We start from the raw sequence: 21,686 nt of genomic DNA, 5'->3' as shown, positions 1-21,686 counted from the left end.
TACAGTGAGACCCTACCTCAAAGAACAAAAAAAAAAAAAAAAACAATTTTTTTTAAAAAGATATAAAATGAAAAAAATAGAAAGGGTTGAATTGTACCTGAGCTATACTCTGAAGATTCTGAGATGGAGCAAGGGACATTCTATATTTATACAATGTATATATATGAATGCACACACCCAAACATGCACACTATTCCTTGACTATCTGCACCCAACACATAGCTAGTTCTGATGTATATTGGGGCAAATTCTCATCATCAAGTTCCATAGATCTAGGGGGAGTTGTTAGTAGGCTGGGCATTGCCTATGGAGGCACTGTGGGCTATAAATACCAGGCTGTTCTCAGTGTGGGTCTGGACTGCTGGGGCCACCATCACTGGTGTCTGTGGACTGTGGGCAAGCAGAGTCCCTGCCCTCCGAGCAGGACTGCTCTACAAGGCGGAAGGCCTCCAGAAACTCATTGATGTCAATCTGGCCATCCTTGTTGAAGTCAATGCTTCGGGCAAGATCACAGATGCAGTCGTCCGAGATGTCGATGTTCATATGAGAGCTGAACAGCTTCCACGTCTGTCTGAACTCATCCAGGGAGATGAACCCTTACCAGAGGGGAGAAGTCACTTCAGTGAGTCTGTCTGGGTTTCAGTGTTCATTTCCACTGATTTTCTCACAAGGACACTTGTTTCCTGACTATTAAGCCTACACAGACACTCAAGGCCCAGGGGCAACTACAAACTCCCAAGAGGATCACAGAAAACCACTGATAGTCAGTTGGGAGCAACTGGGCACTCTTCCTTTCAAGGCACATTTGGAAATGTCTGAAGACTTTTTTTTTGTTTTTTCAGTTTTTCAAGGTAGGGTTTCACTCTAGCTCATTCTGATCTGGCACTAGGTACTCTGAGGGTGGCTTCGAACTCATAGTGGTCCTCCTACCTCTGCCTCCTGAGTGCTGGGATTAAAGACATGCACCACCACGCCTGCTTTGTCTGGAGACATTTTTTATTGTCATGACCAATGTAGGAATAGGAGGATATTAATTACATCTAGTAGACAAGGGACAGAGATGCTGCTTAACATTCTAAAATGTTCAAAATTAACCCTCCAAAAGATGTCTGTTGACCTTTGCTGTACCACTGCTGAAGAGCCTTACTGTAAATTATCCCTAACCTAATTTATTCTGTGTATAAGAAGTATGTAGGGCTGGAGAGATGGCTCAACAGTTAAAGACACTTGCTTGCAAAACCTGATGGTCTGGGTTTGATTCTCTAGTACCCATGTAAAGCCAGATGCACAAAGTGGCACATGCTTCTGGAGTTTGTAAGAGCAGGAGGTTCTGACATACCCATTCTCTCTGTCCTCTCTGTCTCTTGAATAAATAAATAACATTTTAAAAAAAGAAATGTGTAAAGCTGGGCGTGGCGACTCATGCCTTTAATCCCAGCACTCAGGAGGCAGAAGTAGGAGGATTGCCATGAGTTTGAGGCCACCCTGAGACTCCATAGTGAATTCCAGGTCAGCCTGAGCTAGAGTGAGACCCTACCTCAGGAAAAAAAAAAAAACAAACTTTGGACTACTAGAGAGACAAGCTGAGTGTAGATAGGTGCTTTTATAATCACTTATGAATTTCAGAAGTAAATGTATGCATAAAAATCATTTATACAAAAGGAAAAATGTACAATTATGCCTTAAAGAAACCTGTTACTTCATAAGCTAATTGAAAAAAAATGAAACTTTTTGCGAGTGAGACTGCAATAGCCTGTGTTCTAGGCACTCTTTATTACCTTGCTGCAATCTTTGATGAAATAATAACTAATAAAAGAGATTATATTTGCTAATCGTTGCTCTTTCTTCTTATAGGAAACTCGTTCAGGTTGTCTATTCTTCTCTGCCCACCTCTTCCTACATGTTTGCTACTGCTGTTGTTGTTTCGAGGTGAGTCTCCTGAGTATCTACACTAGTCCCTTTGTTGCTCAAGCACTTCTCCAGTGCCTTCCATTTAAGTGCATTGACACTACTTGCTTTACTCCCAAAATGCTTGAGTGGAGATAAGTCAGGTTTAATGGTCAAGGGACTAGAAGGTCTGAGGGGAAATAATTGCTGTTCATCAAAAGTGACAGGATAGGGTTGGAGAGATGGCTTAGTAGTTAAGGTGCTTGCCTAAGAATGCATGTTCCAATCTCCAGGTCCCACATGGCCAGATGCAGAATGATGCAAGTGTGCAATGTCACACATATGCACAAGGGGCACACGCATCTAGAGTTTGTTCTCAGCAGCTGAAAAGGCCCTGGCACACCTATTGTCTCTCTCTCTTTCTCTCTCTCTCTCAAAACTGAAAAGTGACAGGATAATGAGTGCCTTTACCTGAATGATCACTGTCTATGATCCTAAAGATGGTCTCCAAGTTGGATCGGTTTCGATACAGTTTTTCCAGCAAACTTGACTGTATATTCTGTAATAAAAAAACTCAGCTTCATTTTCTATATTACATTTAAGCTTTTGCTAATGTATAATGAACACACTTTCAACTCTGACAATTGCACTCTTGAAATATATAGATATTTCATTTGCCTTGTAGTGGGTATTGTAAATAATCTAGAGATTATTTGAAACATACTGGAGAATATGCATTGGTTATATGTAAACATCTTGCTGTTTTACACAAGGGATTTGAGGATCTACAGATTGTGGTGTCTGCACCCAGATATAGACCCATCCACTTGGAAACTAAAAATCATTGAATTGTGCAAATGAATGGATGAATTCTGCAACATGGATAGCCCAAGGTCTCACCCAGGTTACATATTGAACAAATGCTTATTGACTATAATTTTTTAAACAAGGGATGTTGCCCCATGTTGAGGAAGCAAAATAGGCTTTACAGTCAGCCAGACCTGAGTTGGTTTTCATTTTGCTTTGGTGCTTGGAGTATGTCCCAGGGATGCTAAATATAAGCTCTAAGCTATGCCTTCAGCTCAGACTTGAGTTTGAGTCACAGCTGTGAAGTTCTATGACTTCAGGCAAGTGCCTTGACCTTGTGGACAGTGTATTCATTGGTCTGGGAGTACTGCTAATACCTGACTCTGAAGATGGTTTCAAGGATTATTGGAGGCAACATATGCAAACCACTTGCACAAAAGCCAACACACAGAAATGCCACAGCTTTATGTTTCCTGTTACTCACCCATCCTGCCCTGGAAGGCTCTAAGTAGTTAGCTGTATCTGTAAGGGACTTCATGATCACACCTTACCTCTCGGCTCAGCTGCTCTTTAGCCAAGCTCTCCAGCCAGGTCTTGTACTCCAGCATGTTATCCGTGGAGCTGTTCACGAGCTGCGGCCTCAGCATCCGCCAGGGCAGCCCCAGGTGCAGCACAGACTCCACAGCAGCCGCCCAGTCACTCAGGGAGATGATGCCTGCAGAGAAGAGCTGCCTGCTAACCTGCTGACCAGAAGTCTGCTTTCCTGTCTAATGCAGGTTGCTGGGTGAGTAGAAACTTGTTGGCTAGCTAGTCTCGCCAAATCATGTGAGCTCAGGTTCAGTGAGACCTTGCTTCACAAATTAAGTCGGGAGGCTAAAGAGATGGCTCAGCAGTTAAGAAGTTTGCATGCAAAGTCTAATGACTGGGGTTCGGTTCCCCAGTGCCCATAGAAAGCCAGATGCACTCAGTGGTACATGCATCTGGGTTCATTTGTGACTGGAGGACCTGGAGCACCCATTCACTCACTCTTTCTCTCTCTCTCCTTGCAAATGAATAACTAAAACTTTAACAAAATTAAGTGGGAACAATTGAGGGAGACATCTGATGTTGACCTCTGGCCTCTACCTGCACATTTGTGTGCTCGTACACATTTTAACACACATATACACATACCATACACACAAGCATATCATTAAAACTTACTTTGGCATCCCAAGTTCTTTTTTTTTTTTTTTTGGTTTTTCGAGTTAGGGTCTTGCCGTAACCCAGGACCCAGGCACTGACCTGGAATTCACCATGTAATCTCAGGGTGGCCTAGAACTCATAGCAACTCTCCTACCTCTGCCTTCCAAGTGCTGGGATTAAAGGCATGAGAAACCACACCTGGTTCTAAATTCTTTTTTATTTTATTTTTTGAGGCAAGCCCAACAGACTAGCCTTTTTTCTTTTATTGGGGGGGGGGGGGAGAGGGAGAATTGGCATGCCAGGGCCTCCAGCTACTGAAATCAGACTCCAAACACATGTGGCATCTTGTGTGCATGTGCTTTTGGATTATGTGGAGTCTGAAGAGTGTATGTGAATGTGATGTGTGTGGTGGGGGGGGGGCATACACGTGCCACGGTGTGTACATGGATGTCAAAGGACACTTTCCAGAGTTGGTCCTTGTTTTCCACTTCGTTTGAGTCAAGGTCCCTGTTCTCATAGTTGTCCACTATAATGTGTTCGGAGCAGGTGAATGCCATGGTGTGCATGTGGATGTCAGAAGACAACTTTTTAGGGTTGGTCCTTGTCTTACAATTTGTTTGAGACAAACCCTTTCTCATAGTTATTTACTATGATGTGTTCACCAAGCTAACTGGCCTGTGAGCGTCTGAAAAATTCTCTTGTCTCTGCTTCCCATCTCAACACAGGCATGCAGGGAGTTTAGAAGCTCACCATGCACCAGATTTTACATGGATTCTGGGGTTCTAACCTCAACTACTCAGGCTTGCATAGCAAGTACTTTACCCACTAAGCTATCTCCCCAGTCCAGTTCTCTAGGAATCTTTTACTTTCTCCTTACCAGTTTTATCTGCATCATGCTTCTTAAATTCATCAAGGAGGTCTGAGGAATGAGCAAATAACTTTTTCCGCAAAGCTCTCAGGGCTGACTCCTCTACCCTGCTGATCCTGGGACAGAAGATAGAAAAGAACATATGAAAGGGTAGGTCAAGAAGAAAAGTCCTGGTTTCTATTACATTTCTCTTCTCTTTCCTAACATCTCACCTGTCTGCCAAATCCCCAGACATAGAATCTTCTGATGGGTAGCACGAGCCCTTTGTGGATGAGAGAGTATAGAAAAATAGCATGCCTTTAATCCCTGCACTTGGAAGGCAGAGGTAGGAGGATCGCCATGAGATCAAGGCCACCCTGTGACTACATAGTCAATTCTAGGTCAGCCTGGGCTAGAGTGAAAGCCTACCTCAAAAAACAAACAAAAAGAGGAAGAAGAAGAACTGTAGAAGAGCTTAGTGGCCTGATATATGGACTTTATCTAAAATGCATCCACTAAGAATAATTTCATTAATGATGGGTAGGTAAAGCTACGTGTGTAAGGAGAAAGAGACCGGAGATGATTTGGTGGAGTGTGTTCTGTCAAAGTTCATGTGTCAGGACTTTGGTCTTCAGGGTGGTATGGGACCTTTGGGAGGTTGAGCCAGGTATGAGATCCTTAAATTCCTGAGGGTGTGCACCGATGGGATTAAAGAAGTTCTCATGGGACCACTGGCTCAGTTCTGCAGAGGGCTGTTATCAAGAGGGGGCCCTGATTTTCCCTCTACCTGGCTTCCTGCCTCAACATATGTTCCTTCCCTCTAGTCCTGGGGCTGGCTGTATGCACTCTGCTGAGACCCAAACCATGACTGCCCGGTATTATACTTCTAGCCTCCCAAACTCTATGCTAACTAGTTATCTTTCCATGAGCATCTTGCCTCGGGCACTTCATTATAAATAACAAGAAGTAGAATCAGCCAGGTATGGGAGCACACATCTATAATCCCAACACTGAGGACGTGGAGGCAGGGGAATGAGGAGTTTAAGGTCATCCTCAGCTACAGCTCAGTGAGGTTGAGGCCACCCTGAGCTATATGAGACCCTGTCTCAAAGAAGCAAATTAACAAAGAAACAATAAAAAAATTAGCCCAAGACAGGACCTTTTGTCCAATGTCAAGATAGACTCTAATTCCAACAGAGCTAAATGCTGAATTCTTCTGTAGAATTTGAATGCATGTAATGATGCTTCACACCTTCAGGCAATGGGATTTTTTCCTGACAAGCCATCATTGAAAAGTCTTACCTTTGCCTCATGGTTAGCAAGTGGGTCCCCTTGTTAGCTTGATACTGTACGATGTGTGGGGTCAGAGATGGCCCCAGTTTGACATAAGCACCTCTGTTACTACCAACTTCATAGTAATTAGAGGCAGAAAAGATGGTTAACACCTGAACCAAGACAGAGACACAGAATTCATATGCATGGAGGAGCCTTTGTCTTCAGTCTCATTGGCCAACCCAGCATCATAGGCTGCTCTTCTTTCCTTTCTCATTCTCTCTCTCCTCCCTCACTTCTTCCCTGCTTTTTTCTCTTTCTCTCTCTCTTTTTAAACTTTTCAAGGCTTTTAGGGATTTGTGACTCAAGTCACTTGAAGTACTATGACATCCATAACATGTCTCATACTTTTATTCAATAAAATTAACAACAGTCATTTAAAATATATATTTATTTATATGTGTGCAAGAGAAGAGAGAGAAAGAGAATTAATGAGCATGCCAGGGCCTCTCACCATTGCAAACAAACTCCATACCTTTTGTTTGTTTGCGTGCTTGCTTTATGTGGGTATTGGGGAATCAGACCCAGACCAGCAGGCTTTGCAAGAAAGCCCCGTTAGCCACTGAGCCATCTCTCCAGCCCAACAGAGGTCATTTTAAACAAAAGGGGAAAAACATCTCATTTGGTTCAAGTTTGAGGAGGAGGCTTGTGAGCTGGAACCATCCTGACACTTGGTAGACAAATTAGTTCTCGAGTGGTGAGCCTGCCACAGAGCCCTGGTCTTGTGGAGTTTTTTGCCTCCTGGGATTCTCTATAAACTAGCTTCTGCCATCAATATACCTGGAGTTGGCAGGCACTATATGTCTCCCTGAAGAGCTATATTAGGGGACTGTAAATCCATTGTTCTCTTGCAGAGGCAGTGGAAATATGGAATTCCACCCTGTGGGATTCAACCAGGTAAATATTTGAGGATTTGCAGATACATGAGCGTCAGTGAGAGCACTCACTGTGCTCCCAAGAAGACCAATGGTCCCGAATCTCCTGCCTGGAACTCTACTACTGTGTAGGGAAGGGACATGGAATAGCCATGTGACTTAAATAACCTCATATTTCCATTAATAAAATAGAGCCATATATGTCCCTTGCTTTCAGAGTTTGGGTGAGCAATAATCAAACTTTCAGTTTTTGAGGTCAAAAAGTCAAGGATAAATGATTGTTAAGGGCCTAATTGGTCTGAGCAAGTGGGTAGCAAATACTAGACACAGTTGATTGGTACGCTAAGAGCCTCAGGGCACCCAAGACCAGAAGGTGCTCTTTAGACCCCCCTTTTGACCACGGAAGGGCTGCCACCCACCTTGCGGTTGTGGCAGAACTCATAGCCCTCAGGTTTGCACTCGTGGGAACGGATCAGGAGTTGCAGGCTGTATCTCTCCAGCAACTGTTGCGTCACATCGGGCCCAAAGTAACAGCCTCCTCCTCGAACAGTGTTGGCCTTGCAGCCCTCCTGAGCCATGGGGTCACTCCACAGGATGTCCACGACCTGAGAAGACCGAGGCACACCTACCCTCAGAGTCATCCACATGAGGAGGAGGACATCAGAATCAAAATGAATGAATAAATGTTCATGCAACCAATATCTGACACACTTTATATTTTGAATCCCAAAGGCTGCAGAAAGTTTTGTTTCTCTTGTCTTTGTCTTATTGATATTTTTGTTTGCTTTTTTCCAGACATTGCGTATTATGGACTGGCTTGAATTCACTGTGTAGCCTAGGCTGTCCTTGAACTCACTGGGATCCTCTTGTCTCAGTTTTCCAACTGTGGTAGATTTTTTGTTTGTTTGTTTGTTTTTGAGACAGGGTTATACAGTTATGCAGCTGAGGATGACCTTGAACTTCTGATCTGCCTGCCTATACTTCCCAAGTACTAGGATTACAGTTAGTGTACTATCATGCCCAGCTCAGAATTTTGTAATACTTGTAAAGTAAGTGTATGTGCCTATTGGTTAACAATTATCTATCCACTTTTTTGGGGAAATAAATCGTACATGAAATATCAACATGTAAAAGATATAACATTGCTCTGGCAGTAATTTTGGTCATAACTAGTAGTCTCAGTCAGAGCCTGTGCTCTGCATACCTGCTTCAAAGAGAAGACAGAAGTCCCTGGAATGGTCTGGAGAGATGACTCAGAGGTTAAAGTCACCTACTTACAAAGCCTATATAGCTTGTGTTCAATTCCCCAGTACCTATGTAATACTAGGTACAAAGTGGCACATGCTTCTGGAGTTCGTTGCAGTAGCAGGAGGCCCTGGCATGCCCTTTCTCTTTCTTTCTGCTTGTAAATAAATAAATAAAATATTTTAAAAAATAAGTCCCAGGAATGGAATGATTGTCTCTCAGGTAGTATTCATAGGAATCCTAGGAAAGTGTCACCAACTTTTCAGACATATGTGCCATGTGGGTACTAGAGAATCAAACTCATGCCAGCAGGCTTTGCATGCATGTGCCTTTACTGCTGAGCCACCTTGCCAACTCAGTTGAAGAATTCCTAAAATGAACTTTCCGGCAAGCTGAGCAATATTTCCAGCAGTTTAGATTCCATCCTCTTGTTATTCTCAGGAAATCACTGATTGCCAATTTTAGACAACCTAGATGAAATAACCACATATTTTGGCTATTGACAATACTTTCTGAATGTGCTTTTAAGAAAAGCAACTTAATGGGGAGGTAATATGATGAAGAATGGAATTTCAAATGGGAAAGTGTGGGGGTGGGGAGGGAGGGAATTACCATGGGATATATTTTATAATCATGGAAAATGTTAATAAAAATTTAAAAAAAAAGAATGTAGACTCTTTTGAAAGGGCCTGAGTGCTCAAGGAGTGTCCTGTTCTTCAAAGTCTGCTTTATTCCCCCCTGAATTAACAAATTGGCACCCTACCTGGTATCGTGGAGTATAAGAAATGCTGGAAAGAGGGTCATTGAGTTTGCAACACGGTCTTGTGTTTTGGAAATGGCCATGGGCAGTGTGAAGCAGGTTTGCTGGTTGCCTGCATAGAGAACCCATGGGGCCATGAAGATGAACCGTGGCTTGCAGTGGAGACCCAGTGGAGATGCCAGGACCATGAGATGGCTGTCAAGGAGAGCTGCCAGCCCCAATGAAGTTTCCCAGGACTGTGAGTAGCCTAGCTGGAGGGGCGGAATTGGAATGCCAGAGACTTGTTGCTGGTTAGAATTAAAGGACTTGGAGATTTGTCACTGGCTAGAGTTGCTGGACTTGAAGCTACAGAGTTTGATGTTTGCCCTGGTTGTTTAAGTCTTGTATTGGTTGAATGTTTCTTTGCTATGCCCAATGCCATCTATTGCAGTGTGAATATTCTGTGCCATTATGGGTTTTTTGAGGTTATATTTTAGTATTATGGCTCAGTTAAAAGATCTTGGACTATGGGGATGTATGAACATCATTGGAATTGATAAAAACTATGGGGACTTTTAAAGTCAGACTGAATGCATTGTATTTTACATCATGTATGGATATCAGTTTATGGGGCCCAGCGGCGGAATGTGGTGATTTGATTCAGGTGTCTCCCATAAACTTAGGTGTTCTGAATGCTAGGTTCCCAGCTGATGGAGATTTGGGAATTAATGCCTCCTGGAGGGAGTGTATTGTTGGGGGCCGGCTTATGGGTATTAAAGCCAGTTTCCCCTTGCCAGTGTTTGGCACACCCTCCTGTTGCTGTGGTCCACCTTATGTTGGCCAGGGGGTGATGTCCCCCCTCTGCTCATGCCATCATCTTCCCCTGCCATCATGTAGCTTCCCCTCGAGCCTGTAAGTCAAAATAAATCTCTTTTTCCCAGAAAAAAGAAAAGAAAAGCAAATGCATTAGGTTTATAAATACCAGCATATTGTTGAGTCATACTTTGCAAACGAAGAGACCTGTACTTTAAAATTCTAGTTCCAAGTAGGTATGGAACCCCAGGTCAACAGCCCTGATTCTAGTTCATTCTGGTCTCACTCCAGGTCTCGCTCGCTCTCTCCTTCCTAGCCAGCCAGTCAGCTGCAACTTCTTTTTGTCACCACCCTCTACCCAATCAGCTAGTTCTGCTTGTTTTAGCTGTTTGTTTGTTTTTTTAATCTGAATTATTTTTCTTTATTGGAGGAGCCATATGAAATTGTTAGGCAAGTAAAAGCTCTCAGAAATCTCTAGAATGGTGTTATATGGCCACCTGTACACTACAAGGCAGACTGTAGCTTGCCATATTGGACTTCTCCTAGGTACCATTGTTCTGTCAGTATGGAAGAGGAAGAAGTGACATGGAATGCTGTCTACTGAGGACAGAGCGGCTGAGGAGTTTTTGGGCCTTGGAGAGCAGCCAGTGGCTCACACACACCAGCTGCAGCTACTGGTCCATGGTGGCTTGAATGTGAAATGTCCCCCACAGCCTCTTGTGTGTGATTAAGTCTCATGCTCAGTCTCCAGCTGGTGGCAATTTTTAGGGTGGAGTCTTGCAGGTGGAGTTGTTACTAGCCACAGACCTTGAGGATTATTGGCCCAGCTTGCCAGTGGTAGCTAGCTCACTCTTCCTGCTTCCTGCCAGCCTCGGTAGCAAGATGTGATGCCCAGCCTCTGCTCTGCCATCCCTTCCCTGCCACGATGAAACGTCTTCTCAAGACTGTAAGCCAAGGCCTGGCATGGTGTTGCATGCCTTTAAACGGCAGCACTTGGGAGGGAGGCAAAGGTAGGAGGATCGCCATGAGTTGGAGGCCACCCTGAGACTACATAGTGAATTTCAGGTCAGCCTGGGCTGTTGTTTTGAGACCCGCCCACCTCGAAAAACCAAAGAAAAAAGACTGTAAGATAAATAAACCGTCTTGTTAGTCGGGTGTTTTGGCCAGCGAAAAGGAGACTGCAGCATCCACGGATGCTGATTCGTAGACAGCAGAGGTAGCTCCCTGCGTATCGTCCTACCTTCCTCTTCATAGAACCGAGCCATTTGAGTCATTTGGGAAACACCAATGTCCTTCTGGAGAGTTCTGGCCCCAAAGAGAAAGGGGCCCAAAGCACTGCCCCGAGTTGGGGAGGAAACCTCGTCTGCTGCAGCCTCCAAATTCTAGACATGCTCACCTGCCTCCATTCCTCCTGGGTGGGCTCCAGCAGCTCCCCCGACTCGGGGTCGGGCCCCGAGGCCAAGGGCGAGGGCTCCTCGCTCTCCTTGATCCCTGGGAAGCCCGCTTGCTGGCGGCACCTTTCCAGTTCCAGGTCCACCGAGCGCCGCGCGTGCCGGGACAGCTCCTGCCTGTCCAGCGCGCCGGGGCAGGGGATGCTGCACGAGCGGCCGGCTCGGTGGGCCTTGTCGGGGCGCAGGTGGAACGGCGTGGAGGGGAGAGAGCGGCTCTGAGGAAGAAACCATGGGGTGGGTTCCTGGGCAGAGCTTGGCTGGTTGGCCGTTTTCTTTTCCTCCTCCTGTTTCGTGCTTTCCTTTCTCATTTTGCACCTCAGGGTAGAAACAATCTAAAAGTGTTAAAAAAAAAAAAAAGATACAGTCGCTGGAATGAAAAGGTACATCTTTCTGAGTTCCACTTTGGCATCCAGGTCAGTCTTAAATGCGGGTTCACAGACAAGTGGATGAGTGTCCATCAAGAACTGTGGCAGCCTAGCCGCAAGCGGTGGCGCATGCCCTTAATCCCAGCACTTGGGAGGCAGAGGTAGGAGGATCGCAGTGAGTTCAAGGCCATACTAACACTACATAGTGAATTCGATATCAGCCTGAGCTAGACCTACCTCGAAAAACCAAAACAAAACAAAACAAAAAACCAAAAAACTGTGGCAGGCACTCTATATTACCTACACATTCAAAGACATGATCGGCAGGCTTGAAAAATGTTCACTGTATTTCTTTTCTTTCTTTTTTTAAAAAATATTTTTGGGCCCTTTATCCCCTCCTGCCTTCTCATAGCAGGAGCTGTCTGTAGGTTCTCCTCTTTCCTTTGCTTAATCTAATAAGCTCTCTCTAAATTAAAAAATATATATATCTAGGGCTGGAGAGATTACCTAGTGGTTAAGGCTCTTAGCTGCAAAGCTAAAGGACCCAGGTTCAATTCTCCAGGACCCAGGTAAGCCAGATGCACAAGATGGCGCATGCTTCTGGAGTTGTTTGCAGCAGCTGGAGGCCCAGGTGTGCCCATTCTCTCTCTTATCTATCAATCAATCATCTATCTCTTTTTCTCTCTCAAATAAATAAAAATGTTAAAAATTAATCATTTAAAATTTTTATCTAGTTGAGAGAGATAAAGAATGTGTGTACCAGATCCTCTTGTTGCTGCAAATGAACCCCAGACATATGTGTGCCACCTTGTGGCTATGAATTTATCTGGGTAGGTAAGCAAACGTTGGAAGCAAATGCCTTTAACTGCTGAGCTCTCTCTCCAGCTCCTGTGTTTCATTTTAAAAAATAATTCCTATTTATTTTATTTTATAAAATACATATTGATAACATTTCGGAGCAAAAATATTAAATGGAAACATGTATAAATAAACAAGTCATAAGTCTGAAAGTGTGTGGTATTCTGAGTAGTGTGGGGAGCTCTCACACGGGCTTCACCCTACCCAAGATGTGAGTCATTCCAAGCACCATGTTCAAGCTGTAACCTGCCCACCCATTAGTCACCTCGTATGCTCATGTTTAAGGAGCCCTTCTTTTACTTAGTAATGCCCACAACTTAGAGATGGGTCAGAAGTTAGGTGCAATTCCTGTGCAAGCATGAGGGCCTGGGGCGGGGGGCACTGAAACCACCAGAGTTGAATCTCCAGATCCACATAAACAGCTGGGCATGGTTACACACATCTATAACCCCACTCCCACAAAGGGGAGCACAAGCTAAGAGACTCTGATTCCAACAAGAATGGAGGAAGAGCAATGAAGCAGGACCTCTGATGTCCTGCTCTGGCTACTGCAAACAATGACCCCCTCATGCCACAGGCAAACACATGGGGAGTCACGTGTGCATACACCACACACATCATCCCACATACACCACACGCTCATACACACCACATTACATACACACAAGCTAAAATATAATAATAATGGGGGCTAGAGACATGGCTCAGTGGTTAAAGGAGCTTCTTTTCATAGCCTGATGGCATCGGTTCGATTCCCTAGTACACATGTAAAGCCAGATCCACAAAGTGTCGTATGTATCTGGAGTTTGTTTGCAGTGGCAGGAGGCCCTCTCCCTCCCTCCCTCCCTCCCTCTCTCTCTCTCTCTCTGACAAGTAAATAAAAATATAAAAAATACACTAATAATGCCCAAAAGAGTAGTGATACAGAGTCAGTACCAGAGCATAAAATGTGGACAGATCACCTCTGGTACTATGTGCCAATGATGCTGGCATATAGGGTGAAACAGTAGAATATTCAGGATTTCTGACACCAACTGGAGTCTTGGATTGGATTCCCCTGTAAATAAAAGGGGGTGCCTCTTGGACTAGCATGGGGAAAGCTGACTGACTGAGAAAGGCAGCTCTCACAGGGATGCTGTTGTGCCCATGTCCTTCATGCTGAAGAAGGACAGGGCAGGGGAGAGGAGGAAGGAACTCCTTTTAGCCTGGATCTAAGCCGGAAGCTGCTCTTCTTGCCAAAAGGCATGAGTACCATCCCTCTCACTAAACCTTGTCCATCATGGTGCTCGGAGTGTGCTGAAAATGCAGAGGACACAGGTAGAATGAATGCCAGTCATGCCAAGATGGGGGTCAGGCACAGAATGAGGGTGGCAGTGAGCAAACAGACAGTAGCCATTCCTGGTGCTCGATTGCTATGGCAAAGACCGAGGGAGAAGACCTCCTCAGGGACACAGTGGCCATAGCCACTTCACAAAGGCAGCTCAGAGAGCAAGTGCACAGTGAATAAGAAAGCCTCGTCCCAGTGTGGACTGGCCTAGGACAAGATCAAAGAAAATACCCAAGTGCCAGGCATGGTGGTGCACACCTTTCATCCCAGGGCTGGGAGGACTGCTGTGAGTTCTAGGCCAGCCTTAGACTACATAGTGAAGTCCAAGCCTGCCTGGGCTAGAGTGAGATGCTAACTTGAAAAACCAAAATAAACAAACAAAAAGAGAGAGAGAGAAAAGGAAATACCCAGAGAAGGTAAGTGCCATGAATGAGATCCATATGTATTGAGCCTTTTCCATATAGGTGCTCTTCAGCACAGTTTATGTTGATTGATTAACCTTCCTCCTGCCCTATGAGAGCACGATCATTTATGGGACATCTTAGAGAACTGAGGCATAGGGGTACTGAAACTCTTCCAGGACTCAACCCAGCGAGTCCAGCTCTGGAGCCCTACCCACTGACCTCTGCATGTCATTCACAAGTGCTCCCTGGACTGTACAAACTACCACATTAGTCCCCCCATAGAGCTCTGCAAACCAAATGTGAGGAGGTTTGTTTGTGCCAAGCCATAGAAAGTCAGCTGCTCTTTCACATTCTTTCCTTCCTCCTACCATGTTTTCACAATCAAATACAATTCTTCCAGTGATAATCTGCTCTCCTATGGCTTGCCCAATCTGCCTCCAGATGGTGACACAGCTGAGCAGAATGTCTGAATTGAAAGTCTGTGGAACACCAACTTGAAATAGAGGCACAAGTTAAAAAGAAGCAGGTGCCAGGCCACATGCAGAATCAACAAAGAAACACTTAAGAACTGGTGTCAGACCACTGGCTTTTGTGCCCTGTGCTCTCTCTTATTTCCTCTAGCATTTTCTGTGTGCGTGGTGAGCACTCAAGACACTCTTAACTGAGTTTAACTAAAGTTGATCTTTATCCTTTTAAATAAAACTTTTGTTTATTTATTTGAGAAAGGGGGGAGAGAGAGAGAGAAAGAGAGGAAGAGAAAGAGAGAGAGGTGTGCCAGGGCCTCCTGTTTCTCTAAACAACCTCCAGATGCATGCACATTTTGTATCTCTGACTTAACATGGATACTGAGGAATTGAACCCAGGCTGTCAGGCGTTGCAAGTAAGTACCTTTAACTCCTGAACCATCTCCCAAGCTCATGATCTTTATCTTTGTATTTATCAGTAGCACTCTTCCTGCATGTTCTATGTGCTAAATAAATGTGCTAATTTTAATAAAGATGATACACATACAAATTATTGGGGCAATGAAGGCTCTTCATGTGGAAGTGATAGAGGGACAGTGATTAGAATTATCTAGATCAAGGATACACATAGAAAGTGTAGCTGCCATTCTCTTCTAGCATGATCATGACAAATATTACTAATTAATCATAGCACACTCCCTCCCTAAACCCAACTGTGAATTCTCAACCCTTCTCTACATTCTTACCAGTCAAGAGTCAACTCAACATGCAAGATGACATTCATGTTGTGGTAGTTTGAGTGGATGTCCCTGAATAGATTCAGTTCTATTAAAGCTTCTTGGATTTCCAGCTGCCTGGCTAGAAGCAGTGTCACCATGGGCAGATGCTGGGGTCCACTCTAAGATGTTACTGGCTGTGGATCTGGAATCCAGCCTAAGGCATGCAGACAGCAGTCAGAGCTCTGCCTGGGTTCCCTGCTATTTGGCTCCCGTTTTGCTCTTGCTTTTGGTGGTGGGTTTTCTCTTTTTTACCATTATGGAACTTCCCCTGGATCTGTAAACTTCAATAAATCCTGTTCCTCCCATAAACTATGCCTGGTTTGGAGGTTCATCCCAACAACGTAAAGCTAACTATGACACATGTCATGTTGTTAGTAAGACTGGACATTGAGGTAAGATCTGTACTCCTTCATTAATCTGTACCTTGTGTCGGTCTAGTTTAGCCAAAAACTCCAGATCAGTTCTGTCTGATATCCCACCATGAAGAACGAGGACCTTCTCATCAACCAGTGTGGCCAGAGGCAGCCAACAGAACACGTCTTGAAGTGTTCGTAAGATTTTCTTTCCATGTGTCTGAAAAATGAGATGGACAAGATGCTATGTCTCAGAGAGCCCAGATCATGTGAACAGAGCAGGCTTGTCAAGGTGGCACACCTTGTACTTGTGCAGCACTTCCTTGGTGAAGCCGTACCTGCAGAGAAGCACACAGACACTGAAGTCAGTGCAGCGACAAGGGCCATGAAGCAATCTCATTTGTAAAGTTGCATGCTGTAGACATACGCACTTAAAAGCTTAGAGACAGGAATAACCACCAAAAAGTTACAAGTATAACATTCTTTCCAGCCAGAGAATTTATGTTTTAATTTCTTTTCTTTTGCTTATCCACATTTCCTACTTTATCTTTTTTGTATGTGCGGTTTTTTTTTTTTTTTTTTTTTTTTGTTTTTTGTATGAACTCACTCTAGCCCAGGTTGACTCTGAGCTCACAGTGATCCTCCTAGCTCAGTCTCCCAAATGCTGGGATTGAGATGTGCTCCACCACACCCAGAAATATTTCCTACTTTCTCTATGATGAATCTTTGTGGTTTACAGGGTAAAAACTATAGATATGTGAAAAAGGTTTTATTAGAATAGTTGAATAAAATGGAATTTTAGAAAACCTTTAAAAATATTATATACTGTATGTTCTACTTTTGGAAATTAAAGAACACTTAAAAAAACTGGGATTGACCTTGTGTATCTTAGATAAGTGCTCTACCACTGAGATATCCCCAGCCTCCCCAACAGGTTTGGGCTGTACCGTAAGTTCACCATATGGTCCTCATGGTTTCCTCTGTTAAGGTGGAACTCTTTGGGGTAAACCAACATGAAGGCAAAAAGAACCATCAGGATCTCTACTGATTCCTTGCCTCGATCCACAAAGTCACCATTGAACACATATGCCCGCTCTGGCGATGGTAGACCATTCTTCCCAAGCCGAAGACAGACAGGTCCGGGAGAGCCATGGGGGAGAAAAGAGGAAATCAAGTTAAAGCCAGTAGGCATCTGACTGCCGTGTCAGGGCTATAGCCAGCTCTGTGCTTGCTGAGTTCTTCCAAGTGTGAAATGTCAGGAAAAGACCAAACATTGCTATTGTGTTCTATTTGCTTTCCAGAGAGGCTCATTTTTCAGAGATACTCATCAGAGATGCACAGAGCCAGACAGCTGCTATGTGATGTGGGGCAAAGGGGCTGGGCTTGTGATACAGAGGCTGGTTTTAAGTTCCAGGTACATAATGATGGTGATAATGGCTCTCATAGGTTCACAGGGGCTAAGCACAATAATACATAGAACCAGGCATGGTGGCATACATCCGAACTTCCAGAAATTAGGAGGTGAAGGCAAGAGGATCAGGAGTTCAAGGCTTGCCTCAGCTATATAGTGAGTTGAAGGTCAGCTGGGGTACATAAGATCCTGTCTCAAGAAAACAGGGCTGGAGAAATGGCTTAGCGGTTAAGTGATTGCCTGTGAAGCCTAAGGACCCTGGTTCAAGGCTCAATTCCCCAGGACCCACGTTACCCAGATGCACCAGGGGGCACACACGTCTGGAGTTCATTTGTAGTGGCTGGAGGCCCTGGCGTGCCCACTCTCTCTCTCTCTTTCTCTGCCTCTTTCTCTGTTGCTCTCAAATAAATAAAAATAAACAAAAAAAATTTAAAAAAAGAAAAGAAACACCACCAACAACAACATAAATACATAAACAAACAAGTAAATAGTAAATATAATACACAGGGAAATGCTTTGGGAAGTGTAGTGTATAAATATATATACAGTTATATGTTCTATAGTTATAGCTGAAATAAAGATAAATTTTTGTCACCTTGATAATATATTTTTTACCATGAAATTGAGAATTGATTGCTCAATTATGCTTCCACCCACTTATCATGCTAATATTTTGAAGTAGCATTTATAAAAATATACTAGAATGTAATGCAATGCTGACTTTTATATCATGTATTTGTTACACAGAAGCAAATATTTAAAATAATATTTTAAGGATCCTAGCAACATTCAAGCCTTTGTTTAATGGATAGTTGAACAGTTGAACTTCTAAACTAAATCTCAGATCAAGAAAGGAACTTAATTTGAATATTCATACCTTATAAAATATAAATATTAAGTCATCCAACTGGCCATGTAAATCTCCTAACAAAGAAAAAGAAAATTAACTCTAATTGATCCTTACCATTTAAAGTTTTTTTTACTACAACAAAATAAGCACATGGAAAATTTTTATAAAGAAACTAATAGTTACTAATTTTCCTATAAGCAAAACAGATATGGTTTTTGTCACAGATATGGTTAATATTGAAAGCAAAAAGTGCAATGTTTTGGTATGCTTGTCATAAGTAGTAAATGGCTCATAAGTTTTTTGGCTGCAAACCCAACAGACTGCCCTTTTTTATGCAAGAGTATGAGAAAGAATTGGGGCACCAGACCAGTGCCTCCAAACCACTGCAATGGAACTCCAGATGTGTGTGCCCCACTATGTTCATGTGCAACCCTGCATGCTTGTATCACTGTGCATCTGGCTTTATTTGGGACCTGGAGGGTTGAACATGAGTCTTCAGGCTTCACAGGCAAGCACCTTAACTGCTAAGCCATCTCTCCAGCCCCAGCCCATATTTTTACTGCAGCAGTGATGGGGCAGAACAAAGCAAGGCTGCAGTGCAAGAAAGTCTGCAGACTTAAACTGCTGCCCCAGTTAAAGGAGGAGGCGGCCACTCTAGTGGGCCATGTTAGGTCATCTCTGTAGAAGAGTTGCAAAAGCTAAACTTTGATGTAAAATCCTCTCATTTTCAAATGTTAGAATGCTGACTTTCACAGAGTAAGACACATCTATAGTGTGGGTTCACAGCCCTAAGTGCTGAGCCCCCCTTGGCTGATGTGTGGTTGTCAGTCTATATGGATACCACTAAGCAGTTGGAGAAGACAGCGTGAAAAGTTCCCCATGGGAGAGGCATGTATTTGAATGCTGTGGAGCTTGCTCAAGTACCAAGGGGAGAAAAAAACTGTGTTCTCATAAAGAGGTTTCCTGCACCCCACTGGGATTTTGGTCTCAGAAGGATATGAACTTGGAGTCATGAGTTGCTTTGGAAAACAGAGGCCGAGCCTTTGGCTCCAAGGTCCCTGGTCTCTGGACCACCTGTCCTTGAAGTAAATGTGTAAATATGTCAGTGGTCAGTTTGAAGGACAACACTTTGACCGGTTCACTTGCCATTGTGTCTCCCGCTGGCCTGGCTCCTATCCTTCCTTTGCCCCTCCAAGTGGCAGGGTTGTCTAGTTGGGCTCTAGCAAGGAGAACCATCTCCCACCAGCTCTTACCACACACTGTGATCTCCTCACTGTAACAGGTCGAGACTCGGTTGATGTTCGGCAGCTGTGCCAAGTGTTTTCTGGTCTCGTACAAGAGATTCAAGACGTAGCGAGCATGGAGCTGCTGCAAGGAAGAAGAGGAGGGGACACAACAGCACTGGTGGCCCTCACCTGTGCTGCTGAGCATGTGCTCGCCCACGACCCTAAAAGTACCCGGTAAACTGTTCCCAGGATGCTGTACAGGGGTCCTTTCCTCCCCACCCGGCTTCTGTCTTGACTTCTGCTTTTCATCACCCTCTTTGTCCCTCCTGTAAGCACTGAACTAATTTCCTCTTTCCTATCTACTCTATAAAACCCTCTGTGGCCTTTAGCTTGGGAGCAGTACATGACTGTTTCAGTAAAGTGCATGTATTCACGGTGCTGAGCCACCCTGCTATCACTGAGAAGCATCACCTCACCTCCTTCCACACTGAGTTATCTTCTTGTGACAGAGCTGAAGGATTGGGATCTCTGACCTATATCCAGAATCAGGCCACCTCTGCCTCCACCGTCAGGGTTTCAAGACACCAGCATCTTTTGTCTGAGCTATCTTAGTAGTCCATGGATAGATCTCCTTGCCCTTGCCCTACACTCCATTCTTTTAGTTTACCATTTTATTTATTTGCAAACAGAGAGGTACAGGTAGAGAAAGAGAAAAGAGTGTGGGCATGCCAGGGCTGCTAGCCACTGCAAATGAACTCCAGATGCATGCACCACTTTATGTATCTAGCTTATGTGAGTACTAGGTGATCAAACCAGAATCATTAGGCTTTGTAAGCAAGTGCCTGAACTGCACTTCATTCTTTTTTTTTTTTTTTTTTTTGTGTTTTGAGGTAGGGTCTCACTCTGGTCCAGGCTGACCTGGAATTAACTATGTAGTCTCAGGGTGGCCTTGAACTCTCAATGATCCACCCACCTCTGCCTCCCAAGTGCTGGGATTTCACTTCATTCTTAACACAGCAACTATATCATTCCCGTGCTGGGTGCCGAATGTTCGCAGATCTTTCAGCAGAATGGAAGCCAGCCTTCCTCAACTCTCCTACTCTTTTAGATTCCTCCCTTCCAGCCACAGTGACTTACCTGCCTGAGGTCTTTAAACAGCCCAGGAGGTTCCTGCCTCGGGGCCTTTCCACTTGTTCCCTCTGCCTAGAGCTCTTTCCTCAGCATCTACAGGGCACACCCCTTACCACCTTGGACCTTTGCCCAGAAGCATCTTCCCAAGCCACCCTGCACAACTGCTTTCTCTCCCACCCACAGCTCAGTTTCTTTTCCATATCCTGGTCGCCTTCTAAGATGTGACTTCTTTGACTTATCTGTTGTTATTCATTCATTACTTGTTGTTTGCCTCCCCCACTAGAACGTGCAGCTGTCACCCCAGTGCCCAGAACAGTGTGGGCCCAACAGCACTCAGCAGTTATCTGCAGGATGAGTGATCAGAGAAGGGAGCTTTCAGCCACAGACACTGGCTGATGGTCCTCAGGGGCCTAGCTTCTCAACAGAGCCACATCATCATGAGTTAACAAGTGGTAGGAACACTCCAAATCCAGGCCTGTTCTTCCTAGGGCTTCCCTGGCCCAGGCTCCACGGTGAGCTTACTTGTTTCAGCCTGAAAGCTTCCACCAGGGCAGTGGCCTGGTCAGGAAGGAGGGGAAAGGAGAGGCGTGGCCCTGTATAACTGTCTGGCACCTCTATGGATTCAAAATCGCTGCTCTTCTCCATCTCTGAGTCCTGGGCGAATCTCTCCTCTGTGAACATGCGGTTGAGGAAGTCTCCTGGTCAGGACACAGAAGGCAGAATGCCTTAGGATCAAACCTGCAGTCTAGTACAAAACAGTCTCCAGGGACTGTGGTTGCAGTGGGACCTGCCCTGTCTGGCCACCCCAGGAGATGGAAAGGGAAGAAGAAGTGAAAACCAACCAGGCTGCACAAGAAAAAATTGTGTTTGTTTTGTTTTGTTGTTCAAGGTAGGATCTCACTGTAGCTCAGGCTGACCTGGAAATTCATTAAGTAGTCTCAGGGTGGCCTAGAACTCCTGGCGATCCTCCTACCTCTGACTCCTGGGTGCTGGGATTAAAGATTATGTTTCTATGTCAGTAAAAACATTAGCAGGGGCAGGGGAGATGGCTCAGTGGTTAAGGTGCTGAGTTCCCCAGTACCTATGTTTAGCCAGATTCATGAAACGGTGCATGTGTTGAGTTCATTTGCAATGGCAAGAGGCCCAGGTGCACCTACACACACATACACACACACTTATTTCTCTCTTCTCTTTCGCAAATGAATAAATCTATTTTTTAAATCAGCTGGTATCTAGTCTATGTTTACTCCCAAAGATCAACCCTTGTCTGACAGAGCAGCTGTGAATCGCAGAGGCCTGGCGCTGAAAGCAGAAGGAAAGGGCAAGGCCAGTGTGGA

At 44.5% G+C, this 21,686-nt stretch overlaps 1 protein-coding gene across 1 annotated transcript in view; it reads right to left on the bottom strand.

Moving 5' to 3' along the window:
* Positions 1–280: 280 nt before the first annotated feature.
* Positions 281–21,686, bottom strand: part of Ppef2 (protein phosphatase with EF-hand domain 2) — a 30,857-nt gene continuing 9,451 nt past the window's right edge. The window contains exons 5-17 of the mRNA XM_004664808.2: positions 20,872–21,047; positions 19,246–19,360; positions 18,020–18,066; positions 16,679–16,845; positions 16,033–16,069; positions 15,802–15,951; positions 11,127–11,513; positions 7,353–7,538; positions 6,029–6,171; positions 4,757–4,863; positions 3,246–3,409; positions 2,359–2,446; positions 281–596 (exon numbers count right to left, since the gene is read on the bottom strand). Coding sequence (XP_004664865.2) covers positions 343–596; positions 2,359–2,446; positions 3,246–3,409; positions 4,757–4,863; positions 6,029–6,171; positions 7,353–7,538; positions 11,127–11,513; positions 15,802–15,951; positions 16,033–16,069; positions 16,679–16,845; positions 18,020–18,066; positions 19,246–19,360; positions 20,872–21,047 — 2,021 coding nt within the window. The 3' untranslated portion in view covers positions 281–342. The remainder of the gene's footprint in view (positions 597–2,358; positions 2,447–3,245; positions 3,410–4,756; positions 4,864–6,028; positions 6,172–7,352; positions 7,539–11,126; positions 11,514–15,801; positions 15,952–16,032; positions 16,070–16,678; positions 16,846–18,019; positions 18,067–19,245; positions 19,361–20,871; positions 21,048–21,686) is intronic.

Source organism: Jaculus jaculus, chromosome 11, assembly GCF_020740685.1.
Source record: "Jaculus jaculus isolate mJacJac1 chromosome 11, mJacJac1.mat.Y.cur, whole genome shotgun sequence".
Lineage (NCBI taxonomy): Eukaryota > Metazoa > Chordata > Mammalia > Rodentia > Dipodidae > Jaculus > Jaculus jaculus.
Note: the sequence above shows the minus strand (reverse complement) of the source record. Positions and strands in the feature narration are given on the sequence as shown.